At 43.3% G+C, this 25669-nt stretch overlaps 1 protein-coding gene and 1 non-coding gene across 5 annotated transcripts; both read left to right on the top strand.

Moving 5' to 3' along the window:
* Positions 1-2587: 2587 nt before the first annotated feature.
* GPT2 (glutamic--pyruvic transaminase 2) lies at positions 2588-24300 on the top strand. 4 transcript variants are annotated; one of them, XM_069966201.1, is made up of 11 exons: positions 2588-2972; positions 8496-8585; positions 8679-8787; positions 13782-13915; positions 16054-16297; positions 16414-16493; positions 17337-17473; positions 18777-18951; positions 19062-19217; positions 21011-21123; positions 22030-24300. In XM_069966201.1, exons 1-11 carry the CDS (start codon positions 2757-2759, stop codon positions 22118-22120), a joined length of 1545 nt encoding a protein of 514 aa, XP_069822302.1. In that variant the 5' UTR covers positions 2588-2756; the 3' UTR covers positions 22121-24300. The 4 variants fall into 4 exon arrangements, with proteins under 4 accessions (XP_069822302.1, XP_069822305.1, XP_069822306.1 ...); XM_069966204.1 differs by lacking the exon at positions 2588-2972 and adding an exon at positions 7127-7145; XM_069966205.1 differs by lacking the exon at positions 2588-2972 and adding an exon at positions 7286-7306.
* On the top strand, positions 9212-9399 carry LOC138790147 (U2 spliceosomal RNA). The gene has a single exon (XR_011362858.1). It is a non-coding gene; the product is annotated as a U2 spliceosomal RNA (small nuclear RNA).
* Positions 24301-25669: the final 1369 nt, after the last annotated feature.

Genomic DNA, 25669 nt, shown 5'->3' with positions numbered 1-25669 from the left:
ATGAAACTAAAAGGTTGTAAAATGCACAATACACTTGAAGAAGCAAGGAAGCCATTATTTCACAAGCTTTTTGATACATGCTATCCTAATGGTCAGTGGATTCCAACCTGTGACACCTCCCCCCCCCCCCCCCCCCCCCAACAGATGCAACAGTTGTAGAATAACAGGTAAGACCACTACTGGCATATTCAGGGCTCATAAAACATATATGTAAAGTATACCGCATATATACCACAAATAATAAGTAGAGATACACCATTATTGCAGAGCCGGCAAACCGGTTTTAGATTAGCTCTCAGCTTCAAGGCTAGCAATAAGGGTGTATAGGGAAGTCCCATTACAGTCCTTTCCTTCAGGCTTGACTATGCAGTGCTTTGAAAGGATGGGCTAGTGGTTTACCAAACTGAAAGGACAACCCCATCTGTATGGGATTTCCACATCCCTGAGGATATCCAGAAGAGGCTTGAGTGTCAGCTATTGGTGCAGTGGCAGGGAAGGTCTAGATACACTTGTATTTGAAATGTATTACTATAGGTAACATTTTGCTACTGCCGAGGAATGCAAGTTCAGTTTTAATGGAAGATAAATGTGGCAGTGGACATTAGAGATGAGCAAACCGAGAAAAAAATGTCCGGGCCAGCCGCATGGCCGAACACAAAACATTTGTCAACTGCTGACGTCTGGAGAAATTGGTTGCCACCCAAAGGAGTCCTGGAAAACATGGATACAGCTAGATCCATGTTTTCCTGGCAGGCCTATGGCAGCATCCGATTTCTCCAGATGTCACTCATACGACCTGGATGTTTTTCTGATGTTCACTCATCACTGGTGGACAGCGGCGTAACTAGAAATTGCTGGGCCCCATAGCAGATTTTGATTGGGCCCCCCCCCACCCCCACCCACCCACTGAACACTAAGCCATCAAGTGTAGTCATAACTGCATAACTGCAAGTGCTGGTCAGGAGTGCTTGCAGTTAAAGGGACATTTGCAGAACCTGGGAGACCCGGGTGCTGCAAATGATGACAGCTTAGGGGGCCCAGTGATGCAGCGGGCCCCACAGCAGCCTCTATGGCTGCTACAGTGGAAGTTACGCCCTTGCTGGTGAACATCTCTACATTGGGCACAACGGCTAGAGCCCTCTGCAATGATGTTTTTATTAATATTAAAGGGGTAGGGCGGCCAATAGCTTTTTCTGCCTAATTAACGCAAATTACAAAGCTGTCTGGCCCTATTCCCCCCTTTCCCAGCTCCAACTGACCCCCACCCCCCGGAAGTTAAATAAAGTATACATACCCAATCACTGTCGACCCCGACCTCTTCTCCCGGCGCCTATTAGTTAACTGGGCACTGTCAAAATCTAATTAAACAGGGGATGTCATATAAAGCAAGTTTACAATTTACCTTCATTATTTTTTTTAGTTATCATGCTGTAATCAGCACAATCAGAAACAAAATATTTCTGAGGTGAAATTGAAAAAATAAACAAAACACAATTTGGTGGTGGTGGGGGGGTTAACATTGTTGAATGATACAAAATGTATATACGGAGAGTGAAGGCACACGAGCCCTCCCATTCAAACAGATAGCAGACAGGATTTGGCAGGATTTGTCCACACGCTGGGGTTCCGTACAGAATTTTGGCACCGATTCCGTAGTGTGAATGTGCCCTATGAGTGATGGAGTCATGTGACTAGACAGCAGGACAGGCAGTGTAATATGGCCCCATAGAGAGGAAGCTAGGAGAGAATTGTCAGCTGAACAAATGTTCAGCCAACAGCTATTGAAAATGTATGGCCACATTCACATGCGTATTCCGCAGCTCGCACACACTTGCGGACTCTGACGGCCGCACGCATCTCCGCTGCTCCCATAGGCTCCATTCTATGGTTTGCCGGATTCCGCCGTCTGCCCAAAGAATGAGGGCGGGTTCACACTACGGAATTCTCGCAGACAATGTCCGTGGAATTCTGTCAGCTGTCCGCCCGCACATCTGGGCGCCTTTCCGCCGGCCCCATAGACACCATTCTATGGGCCGGCATATTTCGCTTTATGTCATGTCACTTCTTTCACCGGATCACGGAATACGTGCGGCCCATAGAATGGTGTCTATGGAGTCGGTGAAAAAGCGTGTGCCCGTGCGGGCGGACAGCTGACAGAATTCCGCTGACATTGTCCGCGAGAATTCCGTAGTGTGAACCCGCCCTGAACCCGCTCATTATTCGGGCGGACAGCAGAATCTGGCAAACCATAGAAAGAAACCTATGGGAGCAGTAGAGACGCGCGTGGCCGCCACAGTCCTTGATTGGGTTCGAGCTGCGGAATACTGACGGGTGTTCCCTCGGGATTCCGTAGTGTGCACCCATAAAGTTAAATGAAAGTACACAAAATTTCCAGAGCATGTGAATGAGGCACAAACTATTCTCCATTCACATGCCTTTGCGGTGGAATTGCTGCAGATTCTGTGCGGACAAGCCATTTAATCATATATAAATCATGTACATAAAACATGTATTGTAGTATATGGAGCAGTTGCCCTTAGCAACAGACCAGGAGCTGAGCTATGATCGCTTACCACAGACAACGCCTACTTGTTTAAACCAAACCTCGTCATTTCTACAGATCGTCACTAGAGGGCGTTACAATCAGCATATTCCCGGCGGATGGAGGACCACACTGGTCACATGACTGATAACGTGGCCCTGAAGCCCCTGAGTCAGTGAGAGTGCGGGAGAAGTGGAGCGCTCAGTGCCGGGACATGGGGGGCAGGCTGCGCTTACTGCTCCGGGGCTTGTTTCGGGGCAATGCCCCCCGGCCATACAGCTGCTCCGCCGCCGAGGCCCCGGCCATCCGCCCTCCCCGGGACAGGATCCTCACCCTGCAGTCCATGAACCCGCAGGTCCGGGCGGTGGAGTACGCAGTGCGGGGACCCATCGTGATGAAAGCCGGGGAGATAGAGAGGGAGCTGCAGCAGGTGAGGCGGGGAACTACAGCTCCAAGCATGACTTCATAGCAAGGGAGAAGTGCAAACGTCAGGCAGAAACTCCCCAAAATCCCCGCATGTGGGTTACATACATAGTGCATAGTGGATCCCAGCATGGTGGATAGGGTAAGCTGTGGAACTACATCTCCCAGCAGGGTGGATAGGGTAAGCTGTGGAACTACATCTCCCAGCAGGGTGGATAGGGTAAGCTGTGGAACTACATCTCCCAGCAGGGTGGATAGGGTAAGCTGTGGAACTACATCTCTCAGCAGGGTGGATAGGGTAAGCTGTGGAACTACATCTCCCAGCAGGGTGGATAGGGTAAGCTGCGGAACTACATCTCCCAGCAGGGTGGATAGGGTAAACTGTGGAACTACATCTCCCAGCAGGGAGGATAGGGTAAGCTGTGGAACTACATCTCCCAGCAGGGTGGATAGGGTAAGCTGTGGAACTACATCTCCCAGCAGGGTGGATAGGGTAAGCTGTGGAACTACATCTCCCAGCAGGGAGGATAGGGTAAGCTGTGGAACTACATCTCCCAGCAGGGTGGATAGGGTAAGCTGTGGAACTACATCTCTCAGCAGGGTGGATAGGGTAAGCTGTGGAACTGCATCTCCCAGCAGGGTGGATAGGGTAAGCTGTGGAACTACATCTCCCAGCAGGGAGGATAGGGTAAGCTGTGGAACTAGATCTCCCAGCAGGGTGGATAGGGTAAGCTGTGGAACTACATCTCTCAGCAGGGTGGATAGGGTAAGCTGTGGAACTGCATCTCCCAGCAGGGTGGATAGGGTAAGCTGTGGAACTACATCTCCCAGCAGGGTGGATAGGGTAAGCTGTGGAACTTAATCTCCCAGCATGGTGTATTGGGTAAGCTGTGGAACTACATCTCCCAGCATGGTTCATAGGGTAAGCTGTGGAACTGCATCTCTCAGCATGGCGTATAGGGTAAGCTGTGGAACTACATCTCCCAGCATGGTCCGTGTGCTGCTACCCACATACCCAATTCACATGAAACAGCTGTGGAGGAACCTTAAGTCCCAGCATGACTTCCTCTCGGCACTAGCTGTGCCTCCCAATATTGAGACAGCTGTCTTACTGCAGGGATGTAGCACTAGATGGAGCAGAGCAGAGCTTGTCTGTGCAGAACAGTAAGAGCTCTGCTGCCCCGCAGAGCCCATTGCATCAGCCGCTGCCCTCTGGATGTCGCAGCCAGCGGCTGACTGTGCATGTATCCGGATGGTATTTACTGCTGGATGCTTACACAGCATTCTCCATATACTGGGGTCACCATGTACGTGGCGTCTACTGACCCCACATGCCTGTATTCTGCTGATGGCACCTACAACCAGGAGCAATCCTCATAGTAACATGGTATTAGGGCCACCCCTCCCCCTGTATCCATATTCTGGATATAATGGCCTACTGTCACTACCCCACCTCCTAGACAAGGCTCCACCTGTAGGAGGATACAGCTCCAGGGACACTCCTCTGGTGACAGGCTCCAGCTCATTCCCTGCGGATGCTGTCAGCTATATATACCATTTATGCCAGCCTGTATACTGTGACTAGCCAGTAACAATGGGGTCACGCTATGACCCTGAGCACAGACTGGCACTGTACAAACCATACGAACCCTTTTACAGATGTAGTCCCATCTCAGCTAACTTATAAAAATATATTCATTTAGCAAACTTGCCGCCTTCTCCTGATATGCCGCTCTTCCCCTCCCATTGATAAGAGCTTGTTGTCTAGGTTACCAAACACTGCTCTGCTTTAAAACCAGTCAGGCTGATAGATGTGCTAAGTGTGCAAATTTACGTGTATTATACAGTATAAATATACTATGTATAGACTGTATTGTGTGTGTGTGTGTGCGTGTGTGTGTATATATATATAGATAGATAGATAGATAGATAGATAGATAGATATAGAGAGAGATAAGGGGAGATTTATCAAACATGGTGTAAAGTGAAACCAATCAGATTCCACCTTTCATTTTCCAAAGAGTCTGTGAGGAATGAAAGGTGGAATCTGATTGGTTGCTAGGGGCAACTGAGCCAGTTTCACTTTACACCATGTTTTGATATATATATATATATATATATATATCAGCATGACCACTCCTTTTAAAGCAGAGCGGTGGTCGGTAACCTAGACAGCAAGCTGTCAACAATGCGTGTGGTTGTGATATTGCCTCTAATTTGAAGACTAGAGATGAGCTTGACTTGAGTACGCTCGGGTCAGATGGGTTCGGCATTTGAATAGCTGTGGCTGACGAAGTTTGATGCAACTCAAGGGAGTCTGGGAAAACATAAGCATACAGCCATAGGCTATGCTCACGCACTGTTGACATAAAGGCCATTTTTATTGGACGGCCCTCATTTAACAACTAATAAAGGCCGTTATTTTCTAATGATGGCCATTATTCATCGCAAAAAGACAGTCCAGTAAAACCGGACGCCATTTCAGCAGTGTGTGATTAAAGCCTATGGCTGTATCCTTATGTTTTCCCTGACTAGGGCTGCATCCAAGTTTGTCAGCCACCCGTGTTAAAATGCTAAGCGATCAGGCTCGAGCATGCCCAAGTTGCTGTCATCTCTATTAAAGGGGAACTATCAGCAGGTTAGACCTACCTAATCGCTCCCTGTTGTGCAGGAGACGCCGCAGAGGAAACTATGTCTCTTACTTACCTCCTTGGCCCTGTTTTGATGCAGTTAGTCGTTTGCTCCAAGACCGTTAGGAGCACTGCCTGCCCCCATAGTGCTGGTCCACCGCTTTCTAACGATAATCAATGGATTGGGCCAGCTGGGGATGGCGCAGTGCTCCTAATGGTCTTACCAGCCTGTGGAGCAAACGACTAAGTGCATGGGAAAGGCACAGAGGATGAAAGTAATGCTGCGTTTACACGGAACGATTATCGTTCGAATTTTCGCAAAAACGATCGCATTGATCGATAATCGTTCCATGTAAACACAGCAAACGATCAAGCGATGAGTGAAAAATCTTTCATTTTGATCTTTTAACATGTTCTTAAATCATTGTTCGTCGCTCGCTAAAAATTTGCAGATCGCTTCGTGTAAACAGTCTTTCGAAGATTCACCCTATATAAAAGATGGGCTTAAGCGATCTTAAAAATTATCGCAATAATGATCTTTCGTACGAATTTTCTTACAAATTTTCTAACGATTTATTCGTCTAAACGCTGGTCGTTATGAAAACCAAATCGTTGCTACAAAATCGTTAAACGATCGATTGGGCGAATTATCGCTTCGTTTAAACGTAGCATAAGGGTCCATTTACACAGAAAAATTATCTGACAGATTATCTGCCAAAGATTTGAAGCCAAAACAGGAATTGTTTATAAGCAAAGATCAGGTCATAAAGGAAAGCCTGAGATTTTTCCTCTTTTCAAATCCATTCCTGGCTTTGGCTTGAAATCTTTGGCAGATAATCTGTCAGATAATCTTTCTGTGTAAATGGACCCTAACAGGCATATCCCCAGTGCAATAGGGGGCTATCAGCATTTTAGTACGCTTCCATATAATATGCTGCATGTACCCTGCCCAGCTGTCAGCCAAAACAGACTTGTTCATTCCATAGGCTGCAATGGAACTAATCAGATTTGAGTGACAGCTGAGTGAAAGTCATAAGCTGCCGAACACATGTACCTGACATCTGTATCTCCAGATCACACCTGGTTTCAGGATGGAGACCTGGTGCGATCTGTAACCTTTGTCATCAGACATGTCAAAAGTTACTACAAAAGAAAGTAATGCATTAAAGGGGTTATCCAGTGCTACAAAAACATGGCCACTTTCTTCCAGAGACAGCCCCACTCTTGTCTCCAGCTTGGGTGGGTTTTTACTGCACAGTTCCATTGAAGTGAATGGAGCTTAATTGCAAACCATACCTGAACTGGGTGAAGAGTCGTGTTGTCTCTGAAAGAAAGTGGCCATGTTTTTGTAGCACTGGAGAACCCCTTTAAAACCAATTGTAAAAGCAAATGAACAGTACTGCCCATCATATTCTATTTTCCTGCAGAAGTGTGAATGAGCTCCTGACAGGAGGAGATGATGGCATGTCTGCTTCTTGTACTCTTCTTCCTGACCGTGCAGTTGTTCATGGCTCATATATGGCTCAGTCACGGCTATGTGAAGAGACAAGGTACATAAAGCAGCCATTGGGAATGTAGTGTGGATGCTTTCTGTCTAGTGTTAGGTCCAGCTCACATTATGCCTAGAAAAATCCTCCAAACAGAAGTGAATGGGAACTGAGGCGACCACACCGATGTCATGTGACCTCTCATTCCAGCTCCAGACTGTCTTGTAATAATGGCTGTATATTATACCCAGAGCCTAAATGAGGTTGTCAGATTTGGACAGTCCCTTTGGGAACCCCTCTGTTAATGTCAGTCAGTGTGCAGTTCATGTCAGAGCTGTGGTGAGACCTGATAGACAGTAAGGAAGTGCTGACGTATGCGGCCCAGGGTCTGTGGAAAGTGATGACTGGAATATAACAGGAATGTCTTTAAAATCTAGACTATTATTTTGACTGAAACTAAAGCCTGGGATGACTGGTAGTTCTTAAAGGTTTCTGAAAATGGAGACATTTTAAAGCAGATTTGAGATTTTTTTTTTTTTTACAGAAATGAGCCGGAGAAAAATCAAGTATTTCTGGAAATCTCTGCTGCTGCACAATAGGCTCTTTGTATGAAATGCAGTTACCGTGGCAACTCCCTCGGCCTGCAGCTATCAGATGCACATGCAAATCGCAATTGGGGGTGGGGTAGTTGCATAATTTTAGAACATGTGACATCCGTATCAGTTCAGTCATACTACTAGAGAATTACTGCCGTCTTGTGGGTTATGACAAAATCAGGATACTTCCAGCTCCAGGGTAGATAAAACTTCAAAGCTTTATAAGGGTGCGTTCACACGTACAGGATCTGCAGCAGATTTGATGGCGCAGATATGAATCTGCAGCAGATCCGCAGCAGATTTGATGGCCCAGAGTTACTTTGCATTGAATCTGCAACTTCAAATCTTCTACAGATCTGCTGCAGATCCTGTACATGTGAACACACCCTTAGAGTATGTTAAAATCCAACATCAATGTATATAAAAGTGCAAATGCCAACACGTTTCATTGTATACACGTCTTAATCATGGCATAGTACAATGTGCACTAAACAACGTTTAGTAGTCCAAAAAGGGGGCCACATGAAAAAGCTTCTACAAACAAGGTGGTGCTAGCAAATCATCTCCTTCTTGTAGAAGAATACACATAGAAACGGATATTTCATGTAAAAACGATCACTGAATACAATATGTTGCATCACATAATATATGCTGGTTGGACCATATCATAATGTGATGTCATACATCAAAGATGGCATGAGGACTCCAATACTATACTGGAGTTATTCCGATTTTGCCATAGTGGATTGATACCGGGAGTTGGCTCTAGTTCTTCTGCTTCACAAAAAACTTGATATGTTTTCCCAATTGTTTGTAGGGGATCAAGAAACCGTTCAGTGAGGTCATCAAAGCGAACATTGGTGATGCTCATGCCATGGGACAGCAGCCAATCACATTTCTTCGACAGGTAAACTTGATTACTAGCTCTCTGCTTGTATTTTGCACCACCCCTACACTGCTCCCTCTTGGTTGTGTATAATCCTGACTGTTTTTACTGCAGGTTGTAGCTCTTTGCACATATCCGGATCTCTTAGATAATCCTCGATTTCCACGGGATGCCAAGGACAGAGCAAGACGCATTCTGATGTCCTGTGGGGGACAAAGCCTTGGTGAGTGAAATTCATTCTGAAAAATTGGTGCACAGAGATATAGAAATTCTCACCGCTATGACAATGTTAGAATCCGGGGTTGTTGACCACCGCCCAGTGCTCTCATACCTATAGCGCTGTATGTGATAATTGTGCACGTGCTTAACCACTGCCCCATTCAAATCCACCACACTGCAGGCACATTGCATTACTTATATAGCTCCACTTTTCTTTGAGTAGTGCATATATAGTTACTTGCTGCCTTACTTCACCAGCCAATTACAGCACAACACATATACTCTGCTGTGCTGTGACATAGCTCTGGTGAAAGTACACTAAATAGGCTGGCACTAAACTACCATAGATGACGTCAGCTCCAGAAGGGGTTACCGATGCTCTGGGTTTTTCATGGGTGCTAATTCAGTGTACATAAAAGAAACAGTATATCGCTTTTTAGCCTTTTGGCTAAGATCAAGTGCAGTATCTGTTCTAATCAGTTTAATATCGGATACATCCCCTATCTGGGGACCATATAGTAAATGGATTTTTAGAACAGGGAGATGGAAAAAGAGCTTGCTCTGTCCTCTCCGGACATTAACCCGGTATTGTGCTTCCATGTTCAGTGCGCACAAAAAAAAAAATAATAATAATTACAGCAAGAAATGGGTTACCCTGAGCACTGAACAGGCTGGCGCTGTTATAGGTGGGGTGGGGAGGGGGAGTTGCTGCTGATATGGGTTTTTGCAAGGTGCTATGTGAGCAGACATTAGATTAACAGCAGAGACGGCGAAGCAAGTTTTTCTCTCTCTGCAGTATAGAGAACATACTAAGCCCCTCTGTTTCCTCCTGTAATCTTGCTGAGGTTGTTACAAGAGACAGATTTTACCTAACAGGCAGTGGACAACACCATGTGGGGAAGAGTGTAAAGCTGTTTTTTTGTTTTTGGGGTTTTTTTTTTTTGGGGGGGGGGGTAGGGAATCATTTTGGATCAATGAAGAATATGCTAAGATCACATAGGCTATGTAATGGGGGACAGTTGTTTGAAACAACAGCGGAAGGGAACTATTTACCCTCTTCACGTCAGCTATATGGCTATATGCATTCCTGCTGGACATACCCTGTGCAGCAGGAATGTATATAAACATTCCTGGCTGTGAAGGTGTTTTAATGTGTGCAGGGCCGTTTCAATGTGATCAGCCATGCACACATTACAGCCCTCAGACTCGGGAATGACAGCAGCCGCCGTCCCGCAGCTGCCTGTCATTAGCCCCCTTATACGCTGTGATGCACAGTGATCACAGCGTTTAAGGTAGTCAGTTGCAGGACAAGGGTCTTTTACTGAATGATTGGGGCCCATCACATGTGCCGACAAGCGGGGTTAAGCCACTTACCTCCGTCCTGTCGGATCTTTAATCTGTTCATAGTCTGCTCTCAGGCAGACTATATGAACAGATAGCTGATAACACTGATGAATGCTACGGTGTAGCATTCATCAGTATATGTAATCAGAGCATTGCATATATAAGTCCCCTAAGGGACTTATATATGCAATGCAATCTGTGTAAAAAAATATATAAAAAAAAGTTTTAAAATATATATATATATATATATATATATATATATATATATATATATATATATATATATAAAATCCAAAAATATAGCGGCACAACCAATAGTGAATGAAGTGAGGTTTATTTGCTCATAAAAGGTACAGCAACGTTTCAGTCCATACTATATGGACCTTTCTCAAGCCATAGTGAACACACTAACACAGCAAAATCTTATATACATGTGTAAGTAGATCAATAAAGTGACGACACAGACATCAATTAGTGAAAAAGACATGTTGAAAAACATATGTAACAAGTGAATACATGAAATAACGTAGTAATTATGAGGATAAATATCCATAAATATAAAGTGTACAATAAAGTGTATACAGTGCATATATTTAGATAATAAAAGTTAATTAACCATTAAGGAACACCTGATGAGCGATATCCGTCATCCAATAGTTTCCAACGTGTAAACAGCATGGAGACACACCTCTAGTGTGGAAGTACTGGTGGAACGCAAATCAATATGGACGCAACGGAGTGCGTGTCAGTATGACTGCGCATGTGCGGGAACAAGTCTCGCGATGAAACGGACATAGACGCAGAGCCCAAAACATAAAATAAACTAAACCAATAACTGAGAGAAATAAAGAAAAGACCTGCTATCCGCAAAAGGTCTAAAATTCTATATTGAACTGTCTACAATGGGTCTGTATTCAAATCAAGGCACAAAGTCGTGACGGTGACACTCACACCATATTCGGGGTAAAACGCACAGTGTGAACCAACACTATCTGATAGATGATGCAACTCCAATTAACACAGGGGAGAGACAAGGATCCAATATAAGACCCTCAATCTCAACAGCAGACACCAACGGCTAGTCGGGTATGGTTAAATATCCGTAAGCTATGGTACCACTACCCCCGTGGGGGCACCACTAGATCAAGATAGGAAGAGGAATCCCCAGTGTGGGTCTCCAGCCACTGTGCTGAAAACATAAGACAATAAATAAAATACATAATAAGAAAAGCACAAAAATAAAATTAAAATTGAACACAAAACTAAAAAACAGGGCAAAAACTGCATCAGTCCGATATATTTGGTGGCTCCACAGTAGTCTACGTGATGGTGTTATGGACGACGTCTGATCAACTCCACAGGTGTCCTTACAAGAGGCTTGAAATATAAATCTACAATGTAAAGAGAAAGAAGGTAAATAAGAGTAAATGAAACAATACATAATGAATATAATGAGAATATACAAGGTGTGTTCAAAAAGACCATCTACTCAGTGAGGAAAGCGATAGCACCATGTACGGTTCTTCTGCCAGGACACGACCTGCGTGTCTTCTTTATAAACAATATTTGGGCAATATCTTATAATCCACATGGACTCAATGTGGATTATAAGATATTGCCCAAATATTGTTTATAAAGAAGACACGCAGGTCGTGTCCTGGCAGAAGAACCGTACATGGTGCTATCGCTTTCCTCACTGAGTAGATGGTCTTTTTGAACACACCTTGTATATTCTCATTATATTCATTATGTATTGTTTCATTTACTCTTATTTACCTTCTTTCTCTTTACATTGTAGATTTATATTTCAAGCCTCTTGTAAGGACACCTGTGGAGTTGATCAGACGTCGTCCATAACACCATCACGTAGACTACTGTGGAGCCACCAAATATATCGGACTGATGCAGTTTTTGCCCTGTTTTTTAGTTTTGTGTTCAATTTTAATTTTATTTTTGTGCTTTTCTTATGTATTTTATTTATTGTCTTATGTTTTCAGCACAGTGGCTGGAGACCCACACTGGGGATTCCTCTTCCTATCTTGATCTAGTGGTGCCCCCACGGGGGTAGTGGTACCATAGCTTACGGATATTTAACCATACCCGACTAGCCGTTGGTGTCTGCTGTTGAGATTGAGGGTCTTATATTGGATCCTTGTCTCTCCCCTGTGTTAATTAGAGTTGCATCATCTATCAGATAGTGTTGGTTCACACTGTGCGTTTTACCCCGAATATGGTGTGAGTGTCACCGTCACGACTTTGTGCCTTGATTTGAATACAGACCCATTGTAGACAGTTCAATATAGAATTTTAGACCTTTTGCGGATAGCAGGTCTTTTCTTTATTTCTCTCAGTTATTGGTTTAGTTTATTTTATGTTTTGGGCTCTGCGTCTATGTCCGTTTCATCGCGAGACTTGTTCCCGCACATGCGCAGTCATACTGACACGCACTCCGTTGCGTCCATATTGATTTGCGTTCCACCAGTACTTCCACACTAGAGGTGTGTCTCCATGCTGTTTACACGTTGGAAACTATTGGATGACGGATATCGCTCATCAGGTGTTCCTTAATGGTTAATTAACTTTTATTATCTAAATATATGCACTGTATACACTTTATTGTACACTTTATATTTATGGATATTTATCCTCATAATTACTACGTTATTTCATGTATTCACTTGTTACATATGTTTTTCAACATGTCTTTTTCACTAATTGATGTCTGTGTCGTCACTTTATTGATCTACTTACACATGTATATAAGATTTTGCTGTGTTAGTGTGTTCACTATGGCTTGAGAAAGGTCCATATAGTATGGACTGAAACGTTGCTGTACCTTTTATGAGCAAATAAACCTCACTTCATTCACTATTGGTTGTGCCGCTATATTTTTGGATTTTATATTGGTCCGCCTTGAATCGGGCGGTGAAGAGCAGGCACCCTCCCTCATCTCTAGTGCCGTGGAATATTTTTTGATTTCTATATATATATATATATATATATATATATATATATATATATATATATATATATATATATATATATATATAATTAAAAAAAACCACACAAAATGCCCTCTTAAAGATTTATATTACCCCTTTTCTTATTATACAAATAAAAATATTTAAAAAAAGATAAAAAATAAACATTACATATCGTAGCGTGCAGAATTGTTCTATCTATTAAACTATAACAATATTGTTCCCGCATGGTGAACAGCGTAAATGAAAAGCGGGAAAAAACACCATGATTGCAAATTTGTTTTATGCTATGGCTTTTAAAAACGAGGAGGCGACATTGCTTTAATTTGACCCGGTCATCAATGACCTCGGTCATGAAGGGGTTAATAAAACCTGAAAAAAAATGATCTATCGCCTTCATGTTGCAGAGCAGGATGAGCTAAGCAAATGTACAATGTCACTCAGGGATGGGATCACCCACCAGACATCTTACAAAGGACAGATCATCGACTTCAAGAAATGAATAAGTAGTAGTGAATCTTTTCCCACAAAGAGATAGATAGATATTATCTATCTATCTATCTATCTATCTATCTATCTATCTATCTATCTCTATGAATCGGTTTAGCTCTCTCTCTGCTCTGTCTTTGTTTGTAATGATGAAATGTTCCCTTTAATTTTCTTTCATTTCCAGGCTCCTACAGTGCCAGTCAGGGGGTCAGTTGTATTCGGGAAGACGTTGCTCGCTATATTCAGCAGAGGGATGGAGGTGTTCCTGCAGAACCAGAAAATATTTATCTCACCACTGGAGCTAGTGATGGCATTGCTGTAAGTTTTGCTAATAGATAGATAGATACATACAAGGATATAATGCATAATAAATCGCCCAGTTGTTCAGAAATCTGCCCTAAACCAGTGTGACCACAATACATTTTCCGAGTACTATGCCCCCTTATGTAGGTGTGCCCATAAGGAGGGCAAAAGCAGCAAAATAGCTCATACCAACAAAAAGCTGGCAGCCTCTATCCAGATATAATAAAAGGAACAAGTTTGCCAGTGCCAGTCAATTGGATTTTCCACAGAAATGCTGTAGGTTTGGACACATGCACATGCATAGAGGCTGGGTGAGCCAGACATCCTTACCTTTTCATTTGTGGGAATACTAGGAAGTTACATCCTCCCTAGCACTTAATGCCCTATGGCAGATATATCAATCATGGGAGCATTAAACTGAATGCGTCATCAGAAAATGACCGACTGTTTAAATCAAGCTTTTATGTTTAATGTATTTTTTTAAGAATTTTTAATGTTTTTTTTTCATCATTTTCCATTTTACTATCTGTATTGTACAATAATACTGAAATATTGCAATTACTGATATGTTCCCCGACCACCCTTATGTAATAGGGCCAGTGTCCTATTACTGATATATTCCCCGACCCCCCCCCTTATGTAATAGGGCCAGTGTCCTATTACTGATATATTCCCCGACCACCCTTATGTAATAGGGCCAGTGTCCTATTACTGATATGTTCCCCGACCACCCTTATGTAATAGGGCCAGTGTCCTATTACTGATATATTCCCCGACCACCCTTATGTAATAGGGCCAGTGTCCTATTACTGATATAGTCCCCGACCACCCTTATCTAATAAGGCCAGTGTCCTATTACTGATATGTTCCCCGACCACCCTTATGTAATAGGGCCAGTGTCCTATTACTGATATATTCCCCGACCCCCCCCTTATGTAATAGGGCCAGTGTCCTATTACTGATATATTCCCCGACCACCCTTATGTAATAGGGCCAGTGTCCTATTACTGATATGTTCCCCGACCACCCTTATGTAATAGGGCCAGTGTCCTATTACTGATATATTCCCCGACCACCCTTATGTAATAGGGCCAGTGTCCTATTACTGATATAGTCCCCGACCACCCTTATCTAATAAGGCCAGTGTCCTATTACTGATATGTTCCCCGACCACCCTTATGTAATAGGGCCAGTGTCCTATTACTGATATATTCCCCGACCCCCCCCTTATGTAATAGGGCCAGTGTCCTATTACTGATATATTCCCCGACCACCCTTATGTAATAGGGCCAGTGTCCTATTACTGATATGTTCCCCGACCACCCTTATGTAATAGGGCCAGTGTCCTATTACTGATATATTCCCCGACCACCCTTATGTAATAGGGCCAGTGTCCTATTACTGATATAGTCCCCGACCACCCTTATCTAATAAGGCCAGTGTCCTATTACTGATATGTTCCCCGACCACCCTTATGTAATAGGGCCAGTGTCCTATTAGAATGTTGCTCATAATATATATTCATGAGCAAAACTTCATAAAAAATTCATATCAAAATTCAATTCAACATTTTATTAAGATTTTTCTTAAAGCTGGAGTCGGTACATTTTCTTCAAACTCTGACTCCGATTCAATTCAAAACTAGCTCCGACTCCAACTCCAACTCCACAGCCCTGGCTATAGGCTGCCCGGAGGGTCTAGCGATCACCTGGGCAGCCTCCCTGCGGCTTCCCCTGTACTCAACCGCTCGCTCCTGTCGCATGTAATAGCATCATCAGCGAGGAAGGAACGAGGAGCAAACGAGCGCTGATGGCACTCGTTTGCTTCTCAACATCAACGCGTGTTTAAAGGGCTTTAGCCTCCCTCTCGCTGTGGATTTAGCCCACAGAGCATGCTTCCTAATGTACCCCACACAAAGAATAAGGTCGGGAAACTAAACCCCCCTAAAATAAGCAGAATTTCATAAGGTAAAATTTGCCATTAAAAAGTACATTTAAAAACGTATGTATAAAAACAAGTCCTCATATCGCCCTCTAAATGCATACATAGTGCTCACTTTGTTAACCTCTGTCCTGTTGTGACCTGCAGTGTCTTGTAACCTGAAAATCCTGAAGATTGTCACATGTAATATAAGTGTTTTGTGTGCATTACAGAGCATCCTGAAGATCCTTGTATCTGGGGAAGGAAAGTCTCGGACAGGGGTTATGATCCCCATCCCTCAGTATCCCTTATACTCGGCAGCTATTTCAGAGCTGGACGCTGTGCAGGTGAATTATTACCTGGATGAGGACCACTGCTGGGCCCTAGATGTCAATGAGCTGAGGAGAGCTTTGTACCAGGCCAAGGAATACTCCAATCCCAAAGTGCTTTGTATTATAAACCCAGGAAACCCCACAGGTGAGTTAGTTGGAGATATAAAGGTTTCTTTGTTTGCTGTGTTTTATAGGCTACATACTGTTTGATATATTAAGCCTGGTAACATTATAGTAAGTCATGGCTTCTTCCTCATGCAGGGCAGGTGCAGAGCAGGCGTTGTATAGAAGAAGTGATTCAGTTTGCCTGGGAGGAGGGACTGTTTCTTCTTGCAGATGAGGTAATTTTTTTTTTTTTTTTTATCATGACACATGGTTAGGTTTACAGGTTTGCAGTAGCACCTCATCAATTAAAGAAACACTCTTTACAAAACTGTGTTATATCCAGGTAGATTGAGAGGGCAGAGCACTCCATTCCTTAGAGTTAGAGCTAGACACAACCCATCTAATCTGTTTTCCCTAGAATGTTTCTTCCAATGACTATGTACTACTGCATAGGTAGACACTGTTCACACAGTTCTGTATTAAAGGGGTTGGCCACTTTATAGTAAAATAGTTCAGTGTACTCACTACATTTGCTGACAGCAGCTCCCTGTGAATCCCATAGAGATAAAATTAGATTCCCCTCCTCTAGGCTGGGATGTCCTGCTCTGTGGTGAGTCTGACTATGCCCCACCTCCAGTACCTACCACTGACCCTGTATATGTCTATGGAGGACACAGAGGATGGGACATGTGAGTGCACTTATGGTGTGTTTACACAGACAGATTTATCTGAAGCCAAAGGAAGGAATGGATTTGAGAAGAGGAGAAATCTCCGTCTTTCCTTTATGACCTGTTCTCTGTTTATAGTTTGATCCTGGCTTTGGCTTTAAAAATCTGTCAGATAAATATATTTGTATAAACTCACCATTACTTGCACTGTACTCTGAACCATTTCACTATAAAGTGGCCAACCTCTTTAAAGACCAGTACTAGGCAGAATTTCTGAAATATGAAATGTCACCAGAAACTCCTTCTTAATAGAAAGTTTTGTTCCAGACTCGAGTGTATTTTACATAAGATTCTCAGAGAACATGTCTCCCAACTGGTGGGTGACTCATTCTTTATTTTGTGTATTCCTAGGTCTACCAGGACAATGTCTATTCTAAGGACTGCCAATTCCATTCCTTCAAAAAAGTCCTTTGTGAGATGGGACCAGAATACAGCAACAACGTAGAACTTGCCTCTTTCCACTCAACCTCTAAAGGTTACATGGGAGAGTAAGTGCAGACTCCAACCAAGAGGATGGTAGGGCTGCTCCAATAAGAGAAACCTCCTTGCCCCCCCCCCCCCCCAATACCTGACCCTGCTAGGGACTCCGCTTCCAGTTGTCGGTCCAGCAGGGAAGGGAGAAAGTAGATATTCTAGCTTGCTGCTGTTCAGAAGCTTAAAAGAGGCTCTGTGTTATTAGCATTTTTCTACATTCTACTGGCATAGATGCATTTATGAAAAGAACCATGTGTCTTTCTGTCCAAACAGAACCTAACAGTCTGAACTGTTCCTAACGAATTATAACTGACAGTCTCATTTGAAGAGATTGCCTCCCCCTTTAAGAATAAAAAGTGTTTGCTTTGGGGATCCACTTACTGCTGTGAGGCATGCTTCTGGTACCCCCAGCAAACAATTTCTTTTTGTTGTATTATGTGTCGGCCACTGCAGGGAAAATTATTTTAATATTATTCGATGGCCTGTCATATGAATAGCTGTCTGTGTAAAACAAGCGCAGCTCAAGTCCAATGGAGTTTTTTTGTTTTTTTTTGTTGCTGGGAGGGAAGATGTGCATGACAGCACAATTCACCTCCATGATGGTATAAACCTATTGTATAAGAGGAGGTCTAGAAGTGGGACCCCCTCTTATAATCCTCATTTGCCTTATTAAAACTACTCCCCCCCCCCATTTGATGTATGTAAGTCAAGTTGTTTGGTCAGAGAGCATTCAGTGGTCTCAGGAGCTCCACGTGTGGCAAGTGCTGGCTGTTTAACTACAGCTTACACAGGATGTCAGTGGCGGTGATTAGAAAGATCTCCAAACCTGCTCATATGAAGGGGTTTTCGTACCTGAGCTTGTTATTCCCTATCGATAAGGGTTTGACCACAGGCAATGATACGGTTGGGAAGCAATTTTCTAGCAGTGAATGGAGCACTCCTGCGCAGACTGCACTTTATTCATTTTCTATGGGTATACCGAACACTTAGGAGTACTAAGCTAGGCAGGTGCACTGAGAAACTCCATTCATTGCTAGGCGATTGTGTCCCCCGTTCTCTGGATCAGTGGGATCCCGGTGGTCAGAACCCAGCGGTCAACTTATTATCCACATTTTTTAGATGGGCAATACCTTGACCTTCCATCATAAATACTTCAGATTATAGCAGTGTATTGTTCTAATGGTCACACAGTGACTCCATCTTTATAATGGAGTTGGTGGTTTGAAGGAGAACCACTTCAGCCAGGTACATTTACAATTTTAGCCAATATCACAGGAGTTGTGCTGCCTAAACACTTACTACGTTTATGTATTTCAGGTGTGGATACCGTGGAGGGTATATGGAGGTGTTAAACCTGCATCCTGACATTAAAGCACAGCTGGTGAAGATGCTTTCTGTGCGCCTGTGTCCTCCTGTGTCTGGCCAGGCAGCCATGGATGTTGTCGTGAACCCCCCTCAGCCTTATGAGGAGTCTTACCAGCAGTTCATCCAGGTATGTTTAGCACAGATAGCTAATACCTGTTTGTTATAGAAACTAGGTGATGCCAGTATCTGCCAGTCATGTGGATAGTGAAGACTTCTGACTATGTAGTCTCTTTGCAGGAGAAGGAAACTGTTCTCTCCACCCTGGCTCACAAGGCTAAGCTGACAGAAGAGCTGTTCAACCAGGTTCCTGGCATTCAGTGTAACCCACTGCAGGGTGCCATGTACGCCTTTCCCCGAATCTTTATCCCTTCCCGTGCTGTAGAAAAAGCTGAGGTAATGTGAAAAAATGTACCGTAATGTATGTTACACACTTTGCTTTGTAAATTTAGATAGACGAGTGGCTTCCAACAAGTTCTATGGCAAAGGGGCATGCAGAAACTGCAATGAGCAGAGTGACGTTTGTTTGTTCTTGCTGCGGCTGGTGCCACGACAATTCCAAGATGTTAAGTGAATCTTTCAGCTGCAATTCATGTATCAAATTTCTGAATACCTGTTACGTCAAGGGGACAGTTGGTACCTTTCATATATAACTGTAGAAAAATGCCTTTATTTTCATGTCCAAAGTTTCAATGCCTCTCCATTCCATTACTATTCCTGCTTGGGGCTCAGCTTCTATCTGATTAACACAAAAGTAGAGATTAGGATGGGAGGGAGGGCAAGTAAGTATTACCACCTTGGGCTTCAAAATACCTCTTTGTGTTAACCGTACCTGGTACATCATGGAGTCCCTATGAGGGTACAGAGAAGGCTGCTGATAGCAGCTGGGGGCCGCAGCGATAAGCCGCCACAGAGTGATTCTCTGTGCCAGCTAATTAACCAAATAAATGCCTCTGTCAAAACTGATTGCGCCGATAAAAGGCCACCATTGGTGGTCCAGTCCCTAGCATTTGAGTACATATAACGGTCAATGCAGTACATAGGTGCTGCATTGATCTGCATGAGTAATTATGATATTGCTCATAGAAGTCCCCTAGGTGGATTACAAAGATATAAAAAAAAGTTTTTTGAACTATATGTATCTCCCATATTAAAACTTTTCAAATCCCCCCCCACACTTTTTTAGTTTTAGTACAGATTATGGCGCAAAAAAGAACACCTCAAATAGCACCAAAGATACAAATGTTATAAGGCTCAGAATAGGGCCATTTTAAACACATTTATTTATTTTTAAACATAATTTTTTAAAAGCAATAACATAAGTTTATATAAATTGCCTGTTGTTGTAATGGTACTGACTTGAGGAACATAGATAAATGTCAGTTTTACCACAGGGCAAACAGAGTAAAGATGAACCTCCCCGCCCTTCTCATATGGGTCTGTAGGTGAACAAATACAAGTGCTTTGGTCTTTTAAACACGATTAGGGGAAAAACAAAAATTGACTTGGTCACTAAGGAGTTTCAGAATAAAAATCTATTTCTATGTTCTGAAAGCACAGACTGATATATGAAAGGAGCCAATTGTCGTCTTCACCTTTACAGGTGTCATCACTTCCTACTGCATGGACGTAAGTCTCCAGCTAGACCGGCTTGTGCCTATGGCTTGTCTGTTTGTTGCTTGTTTTAACAAAAAATATGGCAAATGTATAGATGACACCTGACAGGCCAAAAAAGTGTCATTTTGGCCTCCCTTCAGGTAGTTTCTTTTGGGGTTTTTGTTTAGTTGCCAAATGGAATAGCACAGACCTCCAGAGGGCAGGAATCAGGAAAAATTTATACTGTCCGGATATATATATATATAATATATATATATATATTTTTTTTTTACATCTGTCACAGCTATACATCAGAAATGTGTGTCAGGGAGCACTATGATGTATGTTTCTGCCAGACATTGCAAAAATGTGGAACATGAATTGCAGCTGACAGATTCACTTTAAGGCGCATCTGTCTGTTGCAGCACCTGACTAGGAAGGTCTCAATGGTTATTTTAATCCCTGGGTGCCTTTTTTTTTTTTTTCTCCCTAGTATTGTTAGACTCAATTTAAAGTGCTAAAAAATCCTCATATTTTAGTGCTTTTCTGGATTTCTTTTATGTCTCTTAACGAATGACTTTATATGTCATCAGGAATTGCAGATGGCACCCGACATGTTTTACTGCATGCGGTTACTGGAGGAGACCGGCATATGTGTTGTTCCTGGAAGCGGGTTTGGACAGCGTGAAGGGACTTATCACTTTAGGTAAGTTTTTTTTAATTCACTGTCACCATTTTAATTGTCTTATGCTAAAGAAGGTTTTTGACGGTGTGAGGAACAAGACAAACCTCAGTCACAACTATACATGTATGATGATCTCCCAGCATTGGAGATATGTGACGTGCAGTAGACATTATGAGGACAGGGATTCTTGTTCATCCCCTGTTAGGGTACTATTACACGGAACGATAATTGGCCCGATTCGGCCGATTATCGCTCCATGTAATAAATACTACGATCAGCCGATGACAATGATCATCGGCTGATCGTTGATATAGGTTTGGACCTATTTTCGTCGGGCGCCGACCGCACCCCGCTACGTGTAAAAGCGGTGCGCGACTGACAATATACACTACCTATCCACGTTGCAGAGCAGCTGCTGCGGTCTTCTCCCCGGGTCCTGCGCGCTCTAGCTTCAGAGTGGCCTGTCAGCTGACAGGCTGCCTGGCCAATCACAGGCTGCGGCGGTCCCGGCCTGTGATTGGCTGAGCGACCTGTCAGCTGACAGGCCATTCTGAAGTTAGAGCGCGCAGGACCCGTGGAGAAGAAGACCGCAGCAGCAGCCCTGCAACGTGGATAGGTATTGTATATAGTTAAGCAAGGACATCGGTAATGATGTCCCTGCAGCCCTTGTTTAACGATTATCGGGCTGTGTAATAGGTCCAGTAAACAAGCGACGATCTAGCAGATCACTGCTCGTTTACAGGTATTATCGGGCCCCCATCAGCCCGTGTAATACCACCCTTACTCTGGAAGAAAATTATCCTCAGCCCAGAGTAAAATAGAAGATTACGGAGTAGGGTATATTGTACACTCCCCTCTCCTACGGTCAGTCTGTTGCACATTCCATAGAAGAATACCTAAGTAACAGGATTCTCCTTTCTTTTTCAGAATGACTATTCTTCCACCAGTGGATAAGCTGAGACTTTTGTTACAGAGCGTAAAGGATTTTCACATTCGTTTCCTGGAAGAATTCTCCTGAGCTTTAGTGAATGTACACCACAACATTCACCTTACTGCTTCGGGGATCAGTAGCTTGAAAGCGGAGAAAGGGTTAAACTATGTTCAGGGTGAAGGGATTCAGCACAGGTTCACATCTGTCAGAAAGAAAAAAAGCCAAACAAACTGATGTATGACACTTGCTTGTCCTGCTATACTAGACTGTTACTAATCGGTACCTCCCTCTTTCTAGGGATAGTTTTATAAACCCATACAATGTTTTAGTGAAGGTTTTTCTTTTTTTATATACTTTTTATGGTTACAATAGTTTACAGAATATTCTAAAAATAGTTTACAAAGTGTTCTAGGGTTGATCAGCTATGTTTTGTAAAGAAAGAAAAAAAGATTGGAGTTAACTGTTACATTTTGAAGGGGGAGAGTCAAAAGTCAGGGACCAGATTCATTAAAATTCCTTTATTTTTAACATGATTTTTTCCAGAATATTAGATTCTTAGAACGATAATAATAAGGTCACCAAAAGATCTTCCCACAACCCCCATTACTGTTTCCTCTGCTCAGTATTCTGCTTCTAGAAATTGGGTATGCCCACACACAGTAAAATAAAAGCTAAATATTACTGTAATTTGTATTGAAAATTTAAACAATGTGTAAACAGATGAGGAAAAAAAATCAGTTTTGTTTTTTTTAAAGCAGTAATGAGCATATTTTGTTATTTGGACAAACATAATCAATTAGGGCTATTATTTTATACGGTGTTTGCCCTTCTGGCCATATTTTTATCTCAAAATTACAGCCGTATGTGTAAAACACTTCCTATGACAAGAAAATACATCTAAGCTCTTCCCTATTTACAGGGGTTCAGTACGGATTTGGTGAGTGGCAGCCATTTGGTTCTGCTGCGGAAAGCAGACCAATAGGCGCTACTTGTGACATGCCACTATCCCCCAACCACCACAACCACCATCTTGATGCAACCTAAAGTGGCAGAGGGTAACTTTTTTCAGACTTTTGACTCTCCCCTTAATTAATTTGGTATATGTTTACATTGTAAGACCCTATATAGTGTCTGTTTGCTGTTTGTTTACCAACACATATGGCAAATGTACAGATAACCCCAGTCACCTGACAGAGGCTGAAAAGCGTAATTTTGGCCTCCCTTCTAGTCGTTTCCATTGGGGTTTCTGTTTGTGCTGGACGGAATAGCACAGACCTCCTAAGCTAATCCATAGGATGAGACTCTGGAGGTCCTGCAGTGTTCTGAAGTCTGGGAAATGCTGGCACTGACAGGCTCAATGGAAGTGTAGCTCTTTAATGAAGTACAAAGTTGTTGCACTTCTGAGACTTATATTGGGAAAGCATGTTTCGATGTACTACCTCTTCATCAGATTCAGCGCTATAGGGTCTTGTTTTTTTTTTTTTTTACATGGGAGCCACTAAAGGGCATCTGTCACAGCTATACAGCAAGATGTATGTTGGGGAGTCCCTTGATATCCCTGCTAGACATGCAATAATGTTTTAAACTGCTGAGACTGTTGGCTGTTAGACCAAGGAGACACAGGGTACCTTTTTTTATATCTAGCTGTGGTTTCAGAATATAGAATAATGCTTTTGGTACAAAGAGACAAAAAAGCTTTCCCAAGCTCCTGAATAGCTGCAAGCTGTAATACCTCCTAACCTGGTTGATTGATATGGAAGCAAAAGCCAAGCAGGGTCAGATATAGGAGGGAGGAGGTGTTACAGCTTACTACACTTCAGGAGCTCGGAAGGCATCTTTGAATCTTCCTACTATAGGATAAAAGCATTTTTGTATGTTCTGCATCACAGCTGGAAATCTAAAAGGTACCATGTGTCTCCTAACAGCTATGTCATGGTGTCAGCTGTTTGGAACCTAAATTGCAGCTGACAGATTCCCTTTGAACATTTGTTAGACTGTCAGCTAGTTTCACACAAACTGCAATTTTTGAGCCAAAGCTAGAAATGGATCCAGTAGGAAGCCGAAGTATAAATCCTTCTGTTATCTCCCTTCTCTACTTCTGGCTTTGGCACAAAAACTGCAGTGACAGTGTCTTAAGATGCAGGTAGTGTCCTCACTAAGTGCCCCTGTTCAAAGTTCACTTTTCCAGCTGCTTTCTGATAGGTTGCTGCTTTCTTTTTGTTCTCAACTTTAAAGGGGAATGTGTCTCCAGAAAATTTACTATGGAATAAATCCTTTTTATGTTAAACATTTGTTTAAAACTTTGGTTTATTTATTGTCTTAAAGGGGTACTCCAGCGGGGGGGGGGGGGCACTTTTTTGCTGGGACCGGGGAGGAGCTGGCCGAGGGAAAAGACGTCCACTCACCACCCCGGTTCCAGCGGTGGGTGCCCGGTTCCCATCCGCTTCCGGGTGTCTGACGCGGGCCCGAGACGATACGTCTCAGGTACGCTCAGCCACTCAGTGACAGAGGCGGGATCTGAGCGGACTTGAAACGGATCCTGCCTCCTTCACAGAGTGGCTGAGCGGACCTAAGACGTCACGTCTCGGGCCCGCGCCAGACACCCGGACGCGGCCGGGCACCAGAGCGCTGTGATGTGGGACCCGCCACTGGAACCGGGGAGTTGAGTGGACGTCTTTTTTCTCGGCCACCTCCTCCCTGGTCCCAGCAAAAAAGTGCCTCCCCCCCCCCCCCCGTGCTGGAGTACCCCTTTAAACAACTTTTGATATGTTGCTGCCTATGGGGAGACTAACAATTCTCTCCATAAATGTTATCTATCCAGTCTCCCTCCCTCAGTTCTAAGCTGCTGCTTTCTGCTAAAGACACATCTGTATGTGAGCCTTTCTCTCTGTCTCCCCCTCTTCCCCCTACTTTCTGAGATGGCTGATGTAAACAAGTCCCTGGCTGGCTTTATCTGCAACATTGTAGCTTCTTTGTAATGCCAGGAGGATTATTGTATGGTAAAGTTGCTGATGAACTGTAATTATTCCCTCCCAACATTACAAAGAAGGTACACTGTTGCAGATAAAGCTTGCCAGGCACTTGTTTACCTCAGCTGTCTCAGAAGGGAGGGGGAGACTGAGAGAAAATCTCACACACACATTTTTGTGTTTTTAGCTGAAGGCAGCAGCTGAGAACTGGGGGAAGGAGACTGAATAAATAACAAGTATGGAATCAATTGTTAGATGATACATTCCCTTTTAATAGATAAGACTGTGTGGCCCTGGGTATTAGCAAGGTTCGACAGCCATTAGTGTTTGGAAGCGCAGCAATGAAAAGTCCATAGCACTGGAACCTTAACACTCTGATCATACCATTTACACCATCTGTCTATACCTGGTGAAGATTAATGTTTTCTGGAATATCTGACTTTACTGATCCATCTGGGCAACCTTGTATCACGTGCTACCTACAATCTGGTGCCTTTGAGGGTGATCGGGGACCAGAAGCAACTGTTACCCCTCCACATCCTATGGCTATTTTCTTGATAGAGAGTTGATCCCCAAGAGACTACTTGCAAGCAGTAACATCTCACAGGGAAAATGTAGTATTAGGGTATGTGCACACTGTGGAAAAGTGACGGAAACGCAGGCGGGA

This window comes from Dendropsophus ebraccatus, chromosome 4 (assembly GCF_027789765.1).
Source record: "Dendropsophus ebraccatus isolate aDenEbr1 chromosome 4, aDenEbr1.pat, whole genome shotgun sequence".
NCBI lineage: Eukaryota > Metazoa > Chordata > Amphibia > Anura > Hylidae > Dendropsophus > Dendropsophus ebraccatus.
The sequence above is the reverse complement of the archived record's forward strand: the minus strand, read 5'-3'. Positions and strand labels throughout refer to the sequence as shown.